We start from the raw sequence: 22,112 nt of genomic DNA, 5'->3' as shown, positions 1-22,112 counted from the left end.
CCTGCCGATGCAGGGGATGCGGGTTCGTGCCCCGGTCCGGGAAGATCCCACATGCCGCGGAGCGGCTGGGCCCGTGAGCCGTGGCCACTGAGCCTGTGCGTCCGGAGCCTGTGCTCCGCAACGGGAGAGGCCACAGCAGTGAGAAGCCCGCGTACCACAAAAAAAAAAAAAAAAAAAGTAACCACCTATTTGAGGGCAGCGTTCCTGGAGAAGGAACGGGTCATTAGTGAGTTTCATAGATTTCCAGTAGTTCTTGGGGTGTATTTAAAAATAATAGTAAAAATAAATACCTATTAGTCATCCAGCACCATACAAACATCACCTTTCTGACACTATTTACATATCTGCCTATATTATTCCTTGAGGAAACCAATTTCATAAGTTTTCTACCCATTTAAGGTATTTATTTTATGTGTCCCTGTCTATGGCAGGTCTGAAACTGCTATTCTTAGAAAGGCCTGCTTGCAAGGTTGGCCCTTGGCTGGCATTTGGGAACTTAGATTTGGGAGGGTTCTCACCATTCCCAGAACTGATGCTTACTGTTTGTAATATGGCCTAAACTGCTTTCCTTCTGGGAGTATGGAACTTTAGAATACAGTAGGAGGCAGAGGGTGCCTGTGTGACCAGCCCCCAGTAAATACCTGGGCACAGTCTCTAATGAGTTTCCTTAAACTCGTTGCTACAACTCACAGCTGGAGGAACTAAGCATATCTCAGGTGAGTCCACTGGGAGGTGCTCTCGGAAGCCTGTGCCTGGTTTCCTCTGGACTTCACGCCTCGCACCATTTCCCTTTGCTGACTTTGCTTTGTATCCTTTCACTTCAGTAAATCTGAGCTGTGGATTAACTATATACTGAATCTTATGAGTCTTCCTAGCAAATCATCAAACCTAGGGGTGGTCTTGGAGACTCTGAAACGGTCCTCAATTAACCCTTTTCAAGGAAGAAAGAAAAAGGAGAAAACATTTACAAGTTCCTAGTGTGCACCAGGCCTTGTGCTGATAGAATAGTTCTCATTTAACCTTTAGAATAAATCTTCAAGGTAGACATGACTATCCCATGATTTATAAATGAGGAAACAGGTCCAGAAAGGTTAAGTACCCTGCATAAAGTCATAAAGCCAGGGAGAGAGTCAAGATTTAAGCCTCATGCCACTGTCAAATTATAAAGACGGGTCCCTTGGCCGCCATGGAGTGGGAACAAAGCCCATGTTCTCCCTCTCTGCACCTTGACGAGATCAGAACATTTGCTCTCTGCCTTACTCGTACACTTGTTCTCATTCTGTGTCTGTCTTACCAAAAGAGCAATGATAAGTTGCTTAGTCCTTTTCTCAAACTTAAGAAAGAAAATATATTGAATACAATATTATACTTTGTGCAAGATGCAAACCAACAGAGATGCATCCAAAATCTAGGTTTCAGGTCATCTTCTGCTGAGGGTAATTAGTATGATATAATAAGTACTATTGACTCTTGTCTGAAAACAAGTTGTTTTAATCTATGCTACTTCCTTAATGTTATTCCCTTCTGAGCAAAACTCATCTAAGCACTTATCTGATAGGAAGAAATGCTTCCTCTCTGCCAGGCAGAGGAGGTGTGTGTGTTATGTAAATGCATCCAGGCTTAATTAAAAAGGGAGAAGATGTGACTCACCTAAAACTCTACAAGACTCAGCAAGCTAGACCTGGCCTTCCAAATGATTATATAAAACTAAGGGAATACTAAGGATCCACCCTAAAACTTACCATACAAACCTCCAGTTTTCTACGTAAGACAGAGATCTATTTCTTACCTTTATATTAATAAGATCATGTGTACAGTGCTTAAGAAAATACTGTTCCTGATAACTATGTAAAAAGATGGATACATTTTGGAAATGTAATTTCTTTTTTAAATGTCTTTTTACTTATTTATTTTTGGCTGCGTTGGGTCTTTGTTGCTGCGTGCGGGCTTTCTCTAGTTGTGGCGAGCGGGGGCTACTCTTCACTGCGGTGCGCGGACTTCTCATTGTGGTGGCCTCTCGTGTTATGGAGCACGGGCTCTAGGGCGTGCGGGCTTCAGTAGTTGTGGCACGCGGGCTTCAGTAGTTGTGGTGCATGGGCTCAGTAGTTGTGGCTCGTAGGCTCTAGAGCGCGGGCTCAGTAGTTGAAGTGCACGGGCTTAGTTGCTCCGCAGCATGTGGGATCCTCCCAGACCAGGGCTCGAACCCATGTCCACTGCATTGGCAGGCAGATTCCTAACCACTGCGCCACCAGGGAAGTCCCTGGAAATGTAATTTATATTCTAAATTTTTAAGACTGAAATTTTGAAAGCTAAGAATATAGGAAAGTCTTATTAATATTTTCTGAAATTATGTGTTGAATTTGACCTTAAAAATTTGAGTAATTTCTAAAAAATTCTGTGTAGGGTCCATATTTGAAATGTATGTCACTTCCACAAGATATTGTGATATCTAGTTCAGAAAGACTATTTTAGGTATATAATATTCGGGTATCCACTGTTTTGAAAAAGGCCAGAAAAAAGCTTAAAGAAGAACTAAGCTGTTCTATATAGAATCCAGAAAAATGGTAGTGGCATAAAGATTATATTTACTAAGTACCTATTATGTACCCAACAGACTAGATGCTAAGGAGTTACAAAGAAAATGAAAAAGACAATATCAAATACAGAACACTACCTTCTATAATCAACAGTCACCCTTAGATCCTCTTATTTAAATAGCTATTCAATCTGAGCTTATCAAAAATTATGGCTAGCAGGTGTCTCCAAGGAAATGAATGCGGCCAGAATTTACCTTTTCACCCAAATCACCCAAATCGCTCACAGATGCATCGCGCTCCCATACACCAGTCACAGGCAGCAGCTCCCTGAGTCCTCACAACAACCCTGTGAGCTGGTGTGTCAGCCACCGCGTTTCACGGACGAGGAAGCGTAAGCAGAGAGGCTGGGGGACTTGTGCAAGGTGACAGGTGGGTGGGTGGCGGAGACACTCATTTTACAGCCACGCTGCCTGCTCTTCAGAGCTCAGAGCACAGAGCACCGGGAGGAAAATAAGGGACGACTTTCTTTTCTCTTATCGTATAGAGCTTTTCACTACCTTTGGCCCCTTTGCTGCAACTCAAACCCTGTTAGCAATAAATCAGAGTATCTGCTGACTCTGCACTGGTTGGGGGATGTCAGGGTGGAAAGTGCAGCATCCCAGCAACAAGAGTGACTGTAAAGTAAAGTTGAGACGACCGGGCAGCCCGGCAGAGGCAGAAGGAACCAGAACCCGCAGTGGCCAAAGGAGGCTGCTAGTTTCCCTCCACCTTCTAAGGTGTACCTGCGGTTCAGCTCCTCCACACCTGAAGGGTATTTTCTACATTAAGAAAGGAAAGCTACATGCAGATCAGAGCTAAAAAAAAAAATTTCAACAGTAACTGTAGTCCTTCCTTTGGCTGTTAGGATTGAATGCTTGCAGGGTTTTCACCATAAAGCAATGAAAGCCAAGTCCCAACACATAAGAGATGCTTAAAAAGGTGAGATGTGTCTTTGACCTACTCTGACAACATTATTGGGTGACTCCACAATTATTTATCTCTATGACTTTCTAAAAAAAAATTATATATATATATATATATATGCACATGATCCATACCAATAAGATAAAAATATTGTAAGATTTCATTTTAAAAGTGACTACATCCAAGAGTCCTTTTCAAAAGGTTTCCAAAGTCTAGTCCATCCTTTAATTAAAACCATGACCACTTGAGAGGTCACTTCAAAATGTAAAGGGTGAAGAATGAATCTGCTAGGCGTGGGGATCCTTCACCCTTTCAGGGCTGCATGTCCTGTCCTGTCCAACTCTCCAACTAGCCTGTGAGTTCCCAAAAGCAGGGAGGTTTTTATGTTTATCTGTATTACTATTGGACCATCTGCATAATAAATAATTTATAAACATATACAATGACTCGGGGACATCACGGCTGGAATAACAGAAGGTTACATGTATTCAAGAAGTTCCAATCATATTGCTACTGATTGAAAGGTTCCCTATGGTTTAACACCAGCCTGAAGACCAATGTCCTCTATTTTTGAAGATAACATTTGAAAAATGTTAAAAGCAGCTTAGTACGAACCAAATGAGTTACACAGGCTTTCTGAATGGGAGAAGAAGTGCACCAGAGTCTGCAGCAGCCAGCTGGGACCAGGCACTCGTCTTTCCTTCTGTTATCAAGTGTGTTAAACATCCTCCATGGGACAAGCATGTCAGATGCCGGGGATACGAGTATGCAAAAACCATCCCTGCTATATATACTGTACTGTGCTATGCTGTGCTGTGCTATACTGTACTCTGCTATGCTATGTCATAGCATCCCTGTTACACTAGCGTAGGACGTCCCCAGTGATGTGCCAGGGCACTCAGGTGTGCCCCACAAGTGGGTTAGAGACACGCAGATACACTGAGGCTGAGATACTTATCTCCTCAGACCTTGGGGCAGTCAGGCAGTGCCTGGGACAGCTGAAGCCCTTGAGATGGTCATCTTTGGCTGCAAGCAGCTTTGACCATTTCCTTAAGGTGCCATAAGGTACTCTCACTTTCAATGACGGCTATGATAGAAAACTGCTTGAGAAAGTGGCCCAGAGCAGTGATTTTTTCCACTTCTCTTTTCCCTTCTGTTAAGCTCTTAGAAACCACTGTGTAAAGGAAATCTCAGAACTGTGGTAGCTACTGAGAAGGGTCCTTGGAACCTTAAGAATCTCAAAACTAGAGTTTGAAAAACACTGACCTACACTGCTATGATGAAGGCTGAGACCAAGTTTTCCAGAAGCCCAGCAGAGAGTTTTCTAATTTACACTATGGGAGGGTCAGGGAAGCTTTCCTGGAGCAGGTGACCTCTGCATGGGATCTTGTATGACAGGGAGGAATTAGCCAAGCCCGGAAGAGGCACAGACATTCCATGTGGAGGGAAGATCATGTGTCAAGGCACATGGCACACAGAGAACCACATGTGTCAACACAGCTGGCACACAGACAACGCATATGGACCCACTACGAGGCGGAGCTCCAGAAGCACAGATTGAAGGTCTTTGGGGCCAACCTAACAAGTCGTGACTTTTTCCTGAGGATTATGGGGAGATACGGAAGAAGTTTAGACAAGGAATCCCTGACGGTGCCAAGGTGGGAAAATGACTCGTGCATGTCAGGCTGGTGACAGAGACGAGTTACTATCACACGTTACAGGTGTGTAAAGCAGAGAACGCAAGAATATGCTCTTCTAGGATCGCAGAGGACAAGCCAGGAGTCATCAGGTACAGCAGACGAAAGCCCCCCAAACCAACCTCAAGATCGTTTCACTGGTGCAGCAGTTCTCAAAGGGAATCATGTAGCCGACTTCATGACCGATGTTAACATCCATTTCGTCTGCCACCCGGAGGGCGAGCTGGACCACAGTTTGCTTGTGGACCTGTGTGCACACCACGCCCCCGTGCTGGTAGTGGATGGAAAGGCAATATTCAGCACACCACTGAGGAACCTTTAATGGGGACAAATGAGACAGGATCAGCCCCGCTAGGAAAACACCACCACCACCACCAAAAAACCTCCAAGGGTGCATCTTACAAATGATTTGTTTTCTTCCACCAGTGAATCACCCGTGGGCTGCATTACAGCTTAGTTAGTGAAACTGAAGAATTTGTGTTTATGCATAGGGTTAGTACTAGTAAATAAAGTGAGGAATAAACAGGAGGTAGCAGAGACTGTACAAGTTAGACTCCCAGATGAAAAAAAAGGAAGATAAAAATAAAAGGCAAAGTAAAAACAAATTTTTTTAACCTCAGCTGTTCTGAAAACACTAATGTATTTAAGATTATTATTTTCTTTCTGGTTAAAAGAAAGCCCCATCAAAGATATGGCTTCTGGTATCAACTTTTATGCTTTAAGTAATATAAATATTAAACAGCATTTAGATGAAAAATAGTAGCTCAAAATTAAAACATTTACATTTAAATCTAAATGACCATAACAAAATAACCAGATAAGCCTATTTTACATTTCCCTGGCAATAAAAGCTAAAATACACTGGCAGTTATCATCTAAATACAATGAAAAATAAGCTCAGTGAGATAATTAACCAATCCATCCAGATTTGGAAAGAGCCAATTCCAAGACTGCTCCTGAGTTATTTATTTTTAAATCCTTTTACTGAAAATGTATTATGGTTCAATTGATTTTAAATAGTTCATTTGGGGGCTTCCCTGGTGGCGCAGTGGTTGAGAGTCCGCCTGCCGATACAGGGGACACTGGTTTGTGCCCCGGTCCGGGAAGATCCCACATGCCGCGGAGCGGCTGGGCCCGTAAGCCATGGCCGCTGAGCCTGCGCGTCCGGAGCCTGTGCTCCGCAACGGGAGAGGCCACAACAGTGAGAGGCCCGCATACCGCAAAAAAAAAAAAAGTTCATTTGCATAAGAATTATTATAGTAGAAAGTACTGAATTCATTTGTATGCTGGAATCTTGGAATCTTAGGGCACTGTCAGTAAGTTATGCTTTGTTACATGTATTTTTTTTTTTTTTAAGAAGATGTTGGGGGGTAGGAGTTTATTAATTAATTAATTTATTTTTGCTGTGTTGGGTCTTCGTTTCTGTGCGAGGGCTTTCTCTAGTTGTGGCAAGCGGGGTCCACTCTTCATCGCAGTGCGCGAGCCTCTCACTATCGCGGCCTCTCTTGTTGTGGAGCACAGGCTCCAGACGCGCAGGCTCAGTAGTTGTGGCTCACGGGCCTAGTTGCTCCGCGGCATGTGGGATCCTCCCAGCCCAGGGCTCGAACCCGTGTCCCCTGCATTATCAGGCAGATTCTCAACCACTGCACCACCAGGGAAGCCCCTGTTACATGTATTTTTAAAACAAATCATTCTGAGTGTTTTTTAACAGATCCAAGGTATTTAAAAGTTTCAGCATTTTTAATTATCTTCAGATTTGCTATTTACTAGACCCATCGTGGAATTCTTAGATTTTTTTTTAAATTTTATTTATTTATTTATTTATTTTGGGGTGCGTTGAGTCTTCCTTGCTGCACATGGGCTTTCTCTAGTTGCGGCGAGCGGGGTTCTCACTGCGGTGCACGGGCTTCTCATTGCAGGGGCTTCTCATTGCAGTGGCTTCTCTTGTTGTGGAGCATGGGCTCTAGGTGCACAGGCTTCAGTAGTTGTGGCACGCGAGCTCAGTAGTTGTGATACATGGGCTTAGTTGCTCCGCAGCATGTGGGATCTTCCTGCACCAGGGCTCAAACCCGTGTCCCCTGCATTGGCAGGCGGACTCTCAACCACTGCGCCACCAGGGAAGCCCTCCGAATTCTTAGATTTTAATACTATAACGTGAAAAATAAACATAACTTACTAGAAATCAAGTAACTCCAAAATGAACATCTGCTGCAGACTGCAGATTCCCGATGTTTAAAAGTGTAAATGTAGGGCTTCCCTGGTGGCGCAGTGGTTGAGAGTCCGCCTGCCGATGCAGGGGACACGGGTTCGTGCCCTGGTCCGGGAAGATCCCACATGCCGCGGAGCGGCTGGGCCCGTGAGCCATGGCCGCTGAGCCTGCGCGTCCAGAGCCTGTGCTCCGCAACGGGAGAGGCCACAACAGTGAGAGGCCCCCGTACCGCAAAAAACAAACAAACAAAAGTGTAAATGTAGGTCCTCTATTTCAAGATGAGTGTCAGCCTTGTCAACAGGTTGAAAACTAATCAGCAATTATTTCCTCAATAACCCACTTTGTTCTATGAAAGATGAACATTTAACACACTACACTCAGGAAATCTGGAATCAAGGTATATCACAAGTGACCAAAGTCAGGAGTTCTGGACCTGGTGTGCCACTAGTTTGTTATTTGTAAATCACCATTTCTCTAAGCTTCAGTTTCCTTTCCTGTCAAATGGGTTGAACGGATGAGACCTACTCTTCAAGTCTGAGCTCCTGTGCCATTTTCTCACCAAGGCTTTTGCTGTGATACCTCCCCCCCACCCCCCACCAGGAAGGAGACCCCACAGCGTACTTCCTGACAACCACGGCATGGACCATGGACCACACTTCCTGCAGTTGCTGGTCTGTTCCAGTGCAGCTCTGTTCACCCCACTAGACTATGAGCTCTGGGAGAACAGAGGTCTGTCTTGGTCACCAAATAATCTTAAATAAGTTTATTCAATAAATATTTGTTAAATGAACAGATTAACTTCTTACATTTTCCAGAAATGTTTTTAAATTCTATGATTCGATATATTCTACCTTGAATTGCTTCACAATCACACCTAACTGGGAATTCACATAAAAGTTTCAATCTCCCTCATTCCCTAGGAAGTTAGTTTATTATCCTTGTCAGATCCTTACTTTTTAACCTGATTCCCTATTCCCTTCATATCTAGGTCCTTAGCTGAGACCTCAAGTAACACTTTCGTGAGAAATTATATTAAAACTGTGTGAATCTTTGTCTCCCCACTAGAGTGGAAGATCCTTAAGGTGGACATGCGTGGTTCATATTTCCCCCGATACTTAATAGAGGACCTGACACATAAGAGGGATAATAAAAATCTGGATGGAAGGATGGATGAAGACATGAGAATAATTGAAAAGAAGGGAGAGAAAGGCTTAGACTCAGGACTTAACATGGGAGAGAAGTAATAAAACCAAGGGACATTTATTTCTAAGGAAGAATGGACAGTACTCACTAGCAGACTCATTATGCATAAGAAGAAACGAATATTTTAAGATCTCTGACTTAAAATACTAGGGTAATGGCGTCGTTAACAACCAGAAATTTAAAAGTAAAATAAAATAGAATGAATGAATGAAGCTAAACGGTAGCATAAAGTGCTTCTGGGGGGAGCGAAGTGTTCAAGGGGAGGGAGAGAACCTTCAGGAGAGCCGGGAAAGTGGTCAGGGTTAAGGTCATCTTGATGGGAGGACATCCAGGTGTAGCCAGCCTGAGATCAACTGCAAAACAGGCTAGGAGCCTAAGTGAGGGGCCAAAGCTAGAGATACACACAGAAGTCCTAGAATTTCAGAGCTGAAAGGAATGGCAGGCATGTAGGCCACGGCCTCATTTTACACACAAGGAAAGTCTCAGAAGGGTTACTTGCCCCAGTCACCCTGCCAGTAAACAGCACAGCCAGAACCTATCCAAATCTTCCAATTTCTCATCTAGCATAATTTCCACCAGGCCATGGCTGCTTCCGAGCATCTTTATACAAAGGTAGTAATAGAAGCCATCAGGTTCTCAACAGTCAACACTATTTACTACTCTTTCTAGCCTAACAGCAATGTCAGGGGACAGCACTATGATGACAGCAGGCACTATTTTACACAGCTAGAATTGCTGCTGAAATGACACCATCCAGTTTCACTAAAACACCTGGATATACTCAGTCTGGTTATTATTCTAAGATCCAGGATAGCTGCTTTCAAACTCTAGAATTCTACATGATTCAGATGATTATGGGCCACGTTCCCAAGGTTCCGATTTTGTTTTCTGAGTGCATTTCACTTATTTCTATTTACTCACATAAACAAATTCTGCAAGATTAGACTATTACAGTATGTTTATAATGTTATAAACATTATGTAGGCCTGGCAGTGCAATAAATATAAACAATCCAACAGTCCTCACTGTTCTTTTTGCCCTCCTCCACAATAGAGCAAATTATTTCACCTATGAGGCAAAGAAAATAATTCAGAAATGGGACAGCTCTTCTAAACATCAGTTCAAATAACCAGCGAAAGACTGAACACATGCATGTTGGGCTTAATGTAGGGATGTCTGCTGACACAGCCAAGCTGAAAGTTGAGCACAAGTCACAACTAATTGGCAGAGCATCCACCCCGTGCAGCTCTGACTGCGTACGACGTATTGCCCCTTTCAGTAAGTCACACATGGATGACGACAGTAAGTGATGCAAATGCAAACTGAAAGGGTCGTCTCTGAACAAAAAGGAGAGACATATGAGATCATTTCTCCTAATTATAACAACTTCTGTGCTTTAGCATACCTTCCGAATCACTCTAAGCAAGCTAAGGCACACTGTGAAGTTTGATGCCGTAGCAAACTCAAAGTATCGGCTGAAAAAAATTATGATTCAGCAAATGCCAGAAATGTGAACATTTCATAATTTCAAGGGGCACTAAGATTACAGCTTCACAGGGAACTCTTGTATTCTCTGCACTTATAGCAAATACCGTACCATTCTGCGCCCTGATTCTGATTCTCCTCTGGGAGTGGCTTTTTCTTTGTCCCAACAGTACCTTACCCTTCTCACCAATGCATTATGTACCTTGAGATTTCATGTCTCTCTCTATAGTTTCTCTTTGGAAGATATGCCCCCTCTCTCCTCCCTGGCATCTAGAACATACTTTAGTACTTAGCAAAAGGTGTGCAATTTGGTGAACAAAACAGAAAACTGTTCTTCTATAACTGAAAAAAACAAACCTATTTACAAATTTACCTGGGCCTTTCAGCAATAGATAACACCCACATTTATATATTTGGTCTAGAAAACTTCCCTACTAGAAATCACAACTTCAAATATTTTCATTCTGAACTCATCCAACAACTTTTTCACATTCTCTCAATCCAGTTTTAAAGGCCGTTTTCTGGACTGTGTGACGTGCCACACGTGCTAAAGCCTGAGCGGTGAAGCTGGCTCCGGGTCGCACAATCAGGATCAGCGCAGACGCTGACAAAGCACGACCGGCTCCTGGCTCTTGTCTCCTCCCTGAAAGCAAATCACCGGGACTCTGGCCCATCTGCCGCTACGAGAGTAGGTAAGAGGGGTCCTCCAAGTAACCAAAACCTAATCTACATCAAGGCTCCGCCAGCTTGACTTCGTAACTGGAGCTCTGCAAATTGTACAGATTCGGAACGCGAAGCCAAGACGCTCCATCCCCACCCCGGGCAACAGGCAGGAGGCTGGGCTGCTAGACTCTGGGAGGCTGGGGCCCAGGATCCTCGGCTGGTCCTGATCCAGATCAGAACCAGGAGGGCAGCAGAGCAGTCTCATTGCTGCCACCGCAGCAGGAGGACAGCCACATGAGTCACACTGGTGTGGAACCTCCTGCCCCTCCGTCCACGGCTAGAGATTGCGTCCCCTCCTCTAGTGGATATACGAGTAAAGGACGCGAGACAAAAGTCATCTGTGAGACACAACGCTACTACAGTTAAACAAATTCTAGTCCCAAAGGCCCTCAAGCCCTTGTTTTAGGTCCCCAGCCTGCCCATGGTGACTGATTCCTCTTCTGGGCCACCCAGAGCGCAGCTGTGCCAAGGTCCCAATCACTCACTTTTATTTAAGTACCAGAATCATGAAATCCAAAGTTGAAAGGAACCATAAGGACCAGCAATTCATCCAAAGGCATGAATCTCTACAGCAACATTCCTGCAAGGCGCACTAAGCTGCCCCATGTGAACCAGAATGTCAGAACTCATTCCTGAGGAGTGGGTCCCCTTCTGCATTAAATGTCACATGTCCCTGGATACCATAATTTGTATACCTCTTGAGTGAACACAGGTAGACTCTGCCAGCAGAAAATGCGGGGTAAGTTACTCAGCTAATAAGGTGGAGTTGTTCTATACCATCCAGCTTCTTAATTTAGGCTAAAGCTCAGGTACGTCATGCTTATTCAGCTCACTAACCCAACCATTTCAGGGGAAATTTCAGGACAAGTAAGTAAATAGATGGTTCTAAAAATATTTCGTTCTCTTTTAGGCTTTTTCATAAATCTGCCCCAAAAAAGGTAACAAGAAAAGGCTCTATAAATGTATGAAAAGTTGTCCTCTTTTCCAGAGGGCAGTCACAAAATAGCCTCCATACCATCTGCACTAAAGAGAGGTGGAATTTTTAGGATCCAGCAAAACACTTGTGGTCCTCTTTGGAAGGCCTGGGTCTAAAGACAGACTTTTCTTTGAAAGGTTTAAAATGCTGAGGAAAAAGAAAATAGTCTTAGAAGCTCTTTAAAAAATAACCAAGTTGTTTCCAGAATTAAGAAAACAACTGATGCTCCCATTATTTAAATTGGTTTAGAATTTGATTTCTCCTACCCTGAAGATACATACTGCCTTCACACTTAGCAGAAACAAGCATGATTTATTAAAATGATCAAGAAGTTAGAGATGACAAGAGAAACCATTGCTAGGTATTAACATAACATATTACATGATAACAATTCTTGCCCTTTAAGATCACAAATTCTAAAAGAAAACTCAAGAAGTATATATTAAAAAAAATTTTTTTAAATAGTGTGGGTTAGCAATTCTGAAACTAAATTTTGAGCATTCTAAGATTGAACAAGTAAAGATATTATAAATAATGAGTGCTAAGTTTCTCATAGTTAGAGAAGGGAGTTACAAATATGGAAGTGGGGAAGGCTAGAATGAACGCTGTACAGCTGAACTGGAATCAGAGGCATCAGTAGGAACCCATGGTTTTTAAGAATAGAGAGACAGAAATACAGATAAAACAGAAATATACATAGAGAAAGAAATACAGAGAAATAGAGAGAAACAGAGAAAGACAGAAATCGAAAGAGCTAGAGAGATAGAAGGAGAAGCAGGAGGACCTAGAAGCAATGACAAGTCAATGGCCAACGGGCACTTAGCACCCATCTCCTGGTTTTTAATACAATTCCCCACTAAAAGGAACCACCAGGCCTCCTTGAGAAAAATGGCTGTTTCCAAGACTGGAGCAGGGAACATACTAGATGAGCCTGTAACATCTTACTGGGCCAGAAAGCAAAGAAATGCTCAGAGAATGATGTCAAAAGAACACAGAAGGCATCCTGAAGGGGTTCCCATAGGCCACATTGGGGACGATTTGAGCAACAAAATAAATGGGCTTAGTAATGAATTATCACCTACAGAATAAAATAAGAATTCATGAGTCCACACTGACATAAATAAATGAATAAATAAATAAGAAAGAAGAAAAAGCTCAGTTTTACAGAAGAATTCCAAATATTAAATGTATTAATAGAAGGAATTTCAGAAATAGAAAAATCACCATTTGGTTACTACCGTGTAATAACGTCAAAGGTAAGAATCATCCAAGGATGCTAAAATTAGTAGCTGGAGGCAGGACAAGAAGCAGACTCTACATAGTCTCCAAGTATCTCCCCATATCTCTTAAATGATAGGGGGGGGATTGTAACTTGACGATAGAGGTCAAGACAGTCACCACCTTACCAAGTTATCAAATTTAACATCACCAGTCATGGGAAAAATCTTCTGTCTCCTGCTACGATGTCCTGAGGAGGACACATAGCACTTCAGTGCTCTTCCTGCCACAAACGCAAAATTGGAATCTAATCCAGAGGAAACACCAGACAGATTCAAACTGAGGGATGTTGTACAAAATACCTAACGTGTACTCTTCAAAAATGTTGCGGTCGGGCTTCCCTGGTGGCGCAGTGGTTGAGAGTCTGCCTGCCGATGCAGGGGACACGGGTTCGTGCCCCGGTCCGGGAAGATCCCACATGCCGCGGAGCGGCTGGGCCCGTGAGCCATGGCCGCTGAGCCTGCGCGTCCGGAGCCTGTGTTCTGCAACGGGAGAGGCCACAGCGGTGAAAGGCCCGCGTATCACAAAAGAAAAAAAAAAAAAAATGTTGCGGTCGTGAAGGACACGGAAAGACTGAGAAGCTGCTTCAGATCAAAGGTGATTAAGGAGAAATGACAAGGAAATGCAACGTAACTTTGGATTGGATTCTGGGCTAGAATTTTTTTTTTTAATTACAAAGGTCCTTAGTGGGCAAACTGATGAAATTTGAATGTTATAAGTTAGATTTTGGTAATTATATTGTGGCTAGCCCTGTTTTAGTAGATACTGCTGAAGTATTTGGAGGTAAAGGATATCATATCATCAACTGACTCTTAAAGTGTTCAGAATAAAAATCTGTGTGTGTGTATGGAGAGAGAATGATAAAGCACGTGTGGTAAAATGTTAACTTTGGTGGAATCTGGGTGAACTATATGTGGAAAATCTTTGTACTATTTTTGCAACTTTTTGTAAGTCTGAAATTATTGCAAAATAAAAACTTTCTTTTTTTTTTTTTTTTGGCTGCGTTGGGTCTTCGTTGCTGTGCGCGGGCTTTCTCTAGTTGTGGCGAGCGGCGGCTACTCTTCATTGCAGAGCATGGGCTCTAGGCCCGCGGGCTTCAGTAGTTGTGGCACACAGGCTTCAGTAGTTGTGGCTCGCGGGCTCTAGAGCACAGGCTCAGTAGTTGTGGCACACGGGCTTAGTTGCTCCGTGGCATGTGGGATCTTCCCAGACCAGGGCTCGAACCTGTGTCCCCTGCACTGGCAGGCGGATTCTTAACCACTGCGCCACCAGGGAAGCCCCTAAATAATTTTTAACTTGCCACTTGTCCACAGAAACCAGGAAAATTATACTCCTTCAGTTTTCATCATTAGCTTCTTATGACAAACTAAATCATTCATTGTAGCAACAACTCATCACAACAAATAGAAAAATCATAATAAACCCTTGATATTGGCAGCTATAAACAAGATTAAAGGAAAAAAAACCTATTGTCCATTTCACCCCTCTTCAAGTTCCATTTAGAACAAGTAAGCCCCAGAGGTAATAAAAACCTTAAAGCAGCAAAGTATAGTAGAAGGAGTTCTTAGAATTCCAGCTCAGAAAGTTATGTGACATTCGTTAGACAAATTATCAAACCCCTCTGGGCCAGGGTTTCATCATCTGAAAAATGGAGGGGTTCTATCAGATTATCTCTGTGGTCTACTCTAATTCTTACATCATGAGAACCTACAAATGAATTTCATAATAAAAATACTTATTGCTTGTTTTACAATTTAAGAGTAAAATAGAGATCTCACTCAAATCAAACTTCAAGTTCAAATATGACAACAATAAACTGGCCAGTAAATAGTCATTAGCTATCTATCCTAATTCTTCCCTCCTTTTTAGATCCTGAAGTGTGTGGCTCTAGGCCTGGATCATATTTGGCCACTCAGTTATTTCTTACGGTCTGGAAAATAAGAATTTCCTTGTGCTTTTGACTTTCTGTACCTTAACTAACTTCACCAATAAGCATATCCACACATCCTGATTATCAGACTGCTGGACATGTAAACATGGCAGTGAACCCCCAAACCTATGGCAGGCAAATAACATCTATCACGTCTTTTAAAATATAATATGCACAACAAAATAATTGAATAGATGTTTCTGCTATTCTAAAGAACATTCAGTGGTAAAATAAACACAATTAATATCCACGTAAGTATTAACTTTTATTCAGCTGGCTTTCATAAAGAAATTTAGGGAAGTAACTTAATTGTTGTGCCTGAATTGCTAATGCTCTTTCTTTTTCGTTTTTTTGGTTTAGATAATATCATTATTAAAACAGAACACTATGCTGTGACACTGTAATTATTTAAGTAATAAAAAAGTACAACATACAAAGTAAATGCTTTTTTGTAGTGGCTACTCACCTGAGAGCTCTTGCCACATTTAGCATCTCCTGAAACGATCACAATTTGACTTTGAAGCAGATTCTCCATAAAGGAGTATTTTTCCTTCCATATTGGAAGATCTTCTCTTTCTTTCAGAAGTTTATAATAACGTGATGAATATGGCAATCCATCAAAAGGGTTAAGTTCCAGATCCTCACAGGCCAAAATCCCCTCCTCATCTCCCTCACTGGAATCGAGGGATTCAGGAAAATAGCGTTTTTCAGAGGAAGAGTTTGGACATTCCAGTTCTTCTTCTTCCATCTTGTCCAAGTGAGCTTAAGCAGCTGGCATTCTCCTACAATAACCCACTGCAAATAGAGTTGAAAGTGCACATATACAAACTCAGATGTCCCAATGTCTAGGACTTCAGTTCAAGGTTTTAGAAAGCTGAATTCCTCAAATCTGCATCTGTTCTTCTTTGCTGCATTAGCTACTATGCTGGCTCATCAGCACTCTTCAGCACGTTAAATGATTGTCAATAAACCACTCTAAACACAAACAAAAAAAAAGAAGGAAAATCCGGTACATATACATACAAGATGTTCAAAAGAAAAAGCATACTCATTCAAAAACAAAAGCATGATTTTTCCTGTTAACTGGTTACTGTCTTTTATTTCTGCTGTCTGTTTAAAAGGCCAGGAATAATACAGGTTAATTCTTAAAGTCTGGTTGGCTGCAGTTTTTTCCTGGCCAGTTCGGAAAACAATCCCACACTGGACCTGGTGCTCCCTGCCTGATCTGCCTCTATCACAGGTCCCTGCATCTTGATTGACAGTGAATAGAAAGCAACAGGGGGACATTGTGAGTGTGAGCCTCGATCACGTGGTCACTAATCCCACTACAAAAGAGATGCCAGGCCCTATAAAAGGGAAAATTGTGAGGGCTTGGGGAGTGTTCTCCAACACTGGCTACAAGAGTCTACTATTTATTTAGTATTAAGAACTCCTCTAGTTTAAAGGAGAATATTAAAAAAAAATACTTCATTTTACATTTGCTTGTGCCAGTTTACAAAGTCAAGTGAGTGAGTTTCTTATTTTTTTTCCATCTGAGGCTATGGCTAGCTTTTGTTAATGAGGTCTTTGTTTGCTTAATTAAACCAGAAATCTCAAGCATATTTCTCGAGATTCCTGGGTCTTGAGCCCAGTATGTCATATTCAAGAGGCAATAAAATACATTTAATTTAAATGAAGAAGTGAAAAATTGCCTAAGAAAAGGTAAAATTTACGCTAGTAACATTCCCTACGTGTCAGGTAAGGGGTCCTTCCTTTTCCAATCACTGGTGATTTTTTAAAACTCTAATCAGTATTGCTGGAAATAAGCACCTTTTCACATTAATCAAGGGAAAACTAAAAAGACAGAAAATCTTGAGTATAAAAGAACAAATAATAAAATACATTTCATGATATCTTGTCACTCAGATCACTCTTTTAACAGCACCCCATTTATCGGAACTATTGCTTTTTTTTAATGTATAACACACCACTTTATTTTTTTAACTTCCTTTTTAAAATTTTTTTCAAATTTATTATTTTTTAAATTTATTTGGCTGCGCTGGGTCTTAGTTGCGGCATGCAGGATCTCTTTTTTTAGTTGCGGGATCTTTTTTTTTCAGTTGCAGTGTGTGAACTCTTAGTTGTGGGATGCGAACTCTTAGTTGTGGTGTGTGAACTCTTAGTTGCGGCGTGTGGGATCTAGTTCCCTGACCAGGGATCAAACCCCGGCCCCCTGCATTGGGAGTGAGAAGTCTTAGCCACTGGACCACCAGGGAAGTCCCGGAACTATTGCTTTGGACTGTCAGAGTTAGTGGGCTCAAACAGCTAGCTCCTAATCATAAGTAATTAAAAAAAACCCTCCTCCATTGGTCAAGCCAGGCTCCAAGGAGACGGTCAATCACGTAAGAAACATTCGCTGAGTACCTATTCAGGGCTTAAATTAATAAACTAGGCACTGGACACCCACTTACTCTGGGGGTAGGACGAAGAGTGGGATAGAATTTTTAAAAAGTCACATACAAATAGGCCAAAAGAGGGAGAAACCAGAGCGGGTAAGGGATGTTTTAGCTCTATGAAGGGAGAGTTCTTCAAAATTCATTCTAAAAGCCATTGTTTCAAAATTATAATGGAGTTATAATGTTGTGATAACATAAATGCAACATTGATTAACTACAATTCTTCACTGCCCCGTGGCTGAGACCACATCCACAGAAAAGCTCCAAAAACACAATAACCTGAGATCACAGGACAAGCTGACTTTGACAAGGTATCCAAGAATCAGAAAATTCTACTGCTTAAGAGAAGTTAACATTTAGTGTTATATTCAATTTTTGTTTTGTTCTGATTAGAATCCCTTCCAAGGGATCTCATCGTACATGTAAATTAAATTACTGTAATGACCAATGATTGCCTTAGGTACTATTTCTGAATTGTTTTAACTTAAACAAAAAAGCAGAGCTATTATTTTTTACCAAATATGTGTCCTTGAAATGTTTCTCTTAATTTTACAGCACTCCCTAAAAGTGTAATAATCTTGTAATTAAAGTAAAATCTTACTTATAAAGTATTTACCACTTTGAATCCTCGGGGAAGAGTCACATTTTCTGAATAGTCATCTTTCTAGAGATCTAAGGCTCACCTAGCCCCTTCTTAACACATACAGTGTGTACAGATACATCACCCACTTCTCTGTTATGGTGATTAAAAGATGACCACAGATTCTCTGCCACTGCTCCCATGGAGAGGTGGAGCCTACTTCCTTTCCCCTTGAGTCTGAGCTGGCCATGTGACTCACTATGACGACAAGAATGCAGTGAAGTGACGATCAGCTACTTCCAAGGCATTCACATGCTTGAAACACTCCCCCTTGGAGCCAGCTGTCATTCTGTGAGATGCCCAGGGAACAGGGAGAGGCCACTGGGAAGAAACCAAAGCTTGGCGTCTGTTTTCAGAAAGCACAGACCGCCAACCATGTGCGTGAGCCGTGGAAGATGCTCTAGCCCAGTGAAGCCTCCAGATGACCACAGGCCCAGCCAACAGGACACCCAGCAGAAGCAGCCAAGTCAACCCAAAGAACCATGGGAAGGGTACATGGTCACTGTTATAAGCTACCAAGTTCCAGCAACAGATAACCAGACTTCTGCCTACTAAACAGAGTATACTCAGAATTCAATGCTTTTTTCACAACTCAACATCACCAATACATTGGTTCCTATAACACAATGATGATTTCAGATTTCCCTGAAGTGACAGGGGTCAAAGGCCAAACTGCGGCCCCAGAGTCCTCCTTTCTCTGGGGATTCAGTACCCACGTCACACTGTGGTCAGCTCATTTACCTGGTGAGGCCATTCTCTGCTTCTCTAACCTGCTCTCCTACTTGGCATTTAGAAACCAGTTAGGCTTGTTTGACAGAAGTACTTGTAATGGTTGAGTCCACAAAGGGCTCTACGCTGAATTCAATGAGCCTGAAGGGTAAAGCTATGAAGTTTGTGACCTCTATTTCCAGTTCTCTCGGGACCTTTTTACTGCGATATAGACTGAGTTCCAGATTTGGAAGGGGGAAGTGGCTGAGTTTTGAGCCCACCCGACTCCCACGACAGACCTCTCCTCATTTATCCAGCAACTGGCATCAGTCATGTCAATGATTTTCTCCTAGATGTAATTAAATACATACAAAAGATCCGTATCTTGGTCTTTGGCAAATTAAATAGTACTAACCTAAATAAAGGAAAACACATAATACGGTAGGCTCCATGCCACTCAAAATAAAATTTAATAAAAACTGTTATCAGTATAAACAACATTCTACTACAAGAATTTTAAATCTGAAAGATTGGCATTTGCTCCTTTTCAAAGCTATGCTACCTGAGGCTGTAGATGACAACACTTGTCAAAGACTGCCCTTTGAAGTGAATCTATCACAACTCTTCAATGAGTATTTATGAAAACAATACACATCTAGTATAACACGAAACCACCTCACCAAGAAAAGAATCAGAAGTTGATGTAAGATGAAGCTATGTGTTAGCCATTGATATTCTGGCTCTGATCCAGTAATTCTAGAAATGTAAATGTAGTTCATAGACAACAAAGGATAAAGTTTGCAAGGGACCAAGTGAAACAAGATTGTGAAATTTGTCCTGAATGACTGTTTCACTGTTTAATGCTCCTCTTCAGTATTTCTCTCCATGTTCAATTTAATATAAATGTGTTCTTCAGACCCACCAAACTCTCAAATGTACCATTTTAGCAATTGCAGAGATCTGGAGATTTCCCAACACTTAGTCTCTGGACTTCTTCCCTTTTCTCTCTATAATAGGGCCCACATGGTCTCACCCTGTTTCATGGCTTTAATGCCATCATATGTGGAGGACTCCCATTTATACATCCTGTCAATCCTCTCTTCTAAACTTCAGGTCTCACGTATCCAGCTACCTACGTGTCATCTCCAACTTCAACAGGCATTTCAAACTTTACGTATCCAAAACTGAGGTCTGATATTTGCCCCAAAGCCATAAACCTGGTCTTCTCATCTTCTTCCTTTTAATTGTTCAGACCAAAAAATTTGAAGTTATTCTTCATTTTTCTTTGTCTCAGATTCCACATCTGGTCCTTCAGTGGATGTGCAGAATAACAGCCTCCAAAGATGTGCACGTCCTAATCCCTGGGATTTGTGAATATGTACTTTGCTTGACAAAAAGGGCTGCAGATGTGATTAAGTTAAGGACCTCGGGATAGGGAGATTATCCTGGAGGGTCCAAGCTAATCATAAGGATCTGAAGCTCAGAGAGCCGTTCTCAGCTATAGTCAGAGGGAGATATGACCATGGAGGAAGGGTCAGGGAGATGCAACGTGTTGGCTTTGAGGATGGAGGGAGGGGCCGTGAGCCGTGATGTGTGTGACCTCTAGAAGCTGGAATTCTCTCCTACTGGGTCTAGAAAGCAGCACAGCCCTGCCGACCCCTTGACTTTAACCCAATGAGATCTTGTGATGGACTTCTAACCGAAGCACTGTAAGTTAATAAATTACCACTAAATTTGTGGTAATTTGTTACAGGAGCAATAGTAAACATACATCTGAGCATGTCAGCTCTACCTTCAAAATACATCAAGAACCCCATAAGTTCTACTGTGAACAGCTGGTCTGAGCCACCATCCTCTCCCCTGGATTACTGCAATAGCCGCCTGACTGGTCCTGGTTCCACCCTTAGTCTCTTGGAGTCAAAGTGATCCTCTTAAAGTCAGCTCACATCTCCTTGGCTCAAAAGTTTCGAATGGCTTCCCATTTCATCTTACTCCAAGGAAAAGCCACAATCCTTAGTGGGGTCTACAAGTCCTGTGGGACCTAGAGCCATCACCTGTCTGCCCTCGTTTCCACCGGCTCCCTCCCTTGCTCACTCTTCTCTACCCACGTGGCCCCTCAGTCTTCCTCCAACACACGGCACACGCCTGCCTCAGGGACTTCACGCCTGCTCTTCTCTCTTTCTGAAATGTCCTTTCCTCAGATATCCAAGTGGCCGGTTCCCTTACTTCCCAAAGATCTTCATCAAATGTCAACTCTGTGAGGGCTTCCCTGCCCCCTGGCTGTCCTGTCTGAACATCTACCCACATCCCCGCACCCCAAACCCACTTCCTAGCTTCTTAACCTGCATTATTTTACCTCTTTATTTTGTTGATTGTTCGTGTCCTCCACCAGACTGCAAGCACCCTGAGTCAGGCATGGGTCTATTTTGCTCCCCACGTCGACAGCAGAGCTGACACATAGGAAGCATTCAATAAATATTTGTCGAATGAACGAGTGAATGATGTTATCAGCACGTCAGGGATACTGTTGTTCGACTTTCCAGGTGGCCCTCGATTCAGTCAGTGACCAAGTCCTCCAAAATTCGGGATTCTGCTCCTTCCATCTCCCTCGTCTTTCATCCCCAGACGCCCGTGACCACCTACCTTTCTCCCCAGTCTCTCCGCCGCAATCTCTCATGCACAGATTTGCACTTTCATTATTTCACTCTCCTCAAAGTTCCAGTTAGCTTGCTACTGCCGAATGAACAGAGTTGAAACACTTCTGTCAGGAACTCACTGTGTTTCTGGATTTCGGTAACTTTTCTGTCCCCTTTCGTTAATGATATAGAATAGACCCCTGCTGTTTTTAAAGCATATGGCCTGAAATTTTGGTGAACCACCACAAGCATCAACTGAAATATTTGTGCAAGCTCTTGAGTTTTCCCTTGAACCACAGACCCAAACCACAGATTAGCTCCTTTTGCAACAGTTATTAAAGCTGTTTCTTTCTTGGTGACTTGAGAAGAGGAATTGTGTGGAAAATCACAGAGCTGCACTGAGATTCACATAACAGCGTTGTCACGCTTGCTCCAGCAGACCCCTGATCTTTCGGGCCACTTGTAAATAACCAGTATGAGGAGGCAACATCCCTAAGTATTAGGGAACTACTGACCTATCTGTACTACTTACTCTCTTTCCCCCAGTTTTCAGTCTCTCTACTTGAACAATTATTGAGCTATATCTTCTTTGGCAATTTCCAGAGTCTGAACCCAAATACAGTGGGTACTCGGTTAGCAATTAGAGGCTGAGTAGATAACCAATCACTTTCTGTTCTTTGGGGGTTTTATGT

The 22,112-nt window shown here is 42.5% G+C and overlaps 1 protein-coding gene across 4 annotated transcripts in view; it reads right to left on the bottom strand.

Moving 5' to 3' along the window:
* The window catches only part of DHX32 (DEAH-box helicase 32 (putative)), a 54,211-nt gene that overhangs the window by 23,558 nt on the left and 8,541 nt on the right, over positions 1-22,112 (bottom strand). The window contains exons 2-5 of one of the 4 annotated variants that reach the window (XM_081251403.1): positions 21,428-21,517; positions 21,141-21,234; positions 15,468-15,976; positions 5,320-5,513 (exon numbers count right to left, since the gene is read on the bottom strand). In XM_081251403.1, the coding sequence (XP_081107529.1) occupies positions 5,320-5,513; positions 15,468-15,749 (476 nt within the window). In that variant the 5' untranslated portion in view covers positions 15,750-15,976; positions 21,141-21,234; positions 21,428-21,517. The remainder of the gene's footprint in view (positions 1-5,319; positions 5,514-15,467; positions 15,977-21,140; positions 21,235-21,427; positions 21,518-22,112) is intronic. The other 3 variants (XM_081251401.1, XM_081251404.1, XM_081251402.1) reach the window with 3 other exon arrangements.

This window comes from Mesoplodon bidens (assembly GCF_964165515.1).
Source record: "Mesoplodon bidens genome assembly, chromosome: 1".
Lineage (NCBI taxonomy): Eukaryota > Metazoa > Chordata > Mammalia > Artiodactyla > Ziphiidae > Mesoplodon > Mesoplodon bidens.
This window is presented reverse-complemented; position numbering and strand designations above follow the sequence as displayed.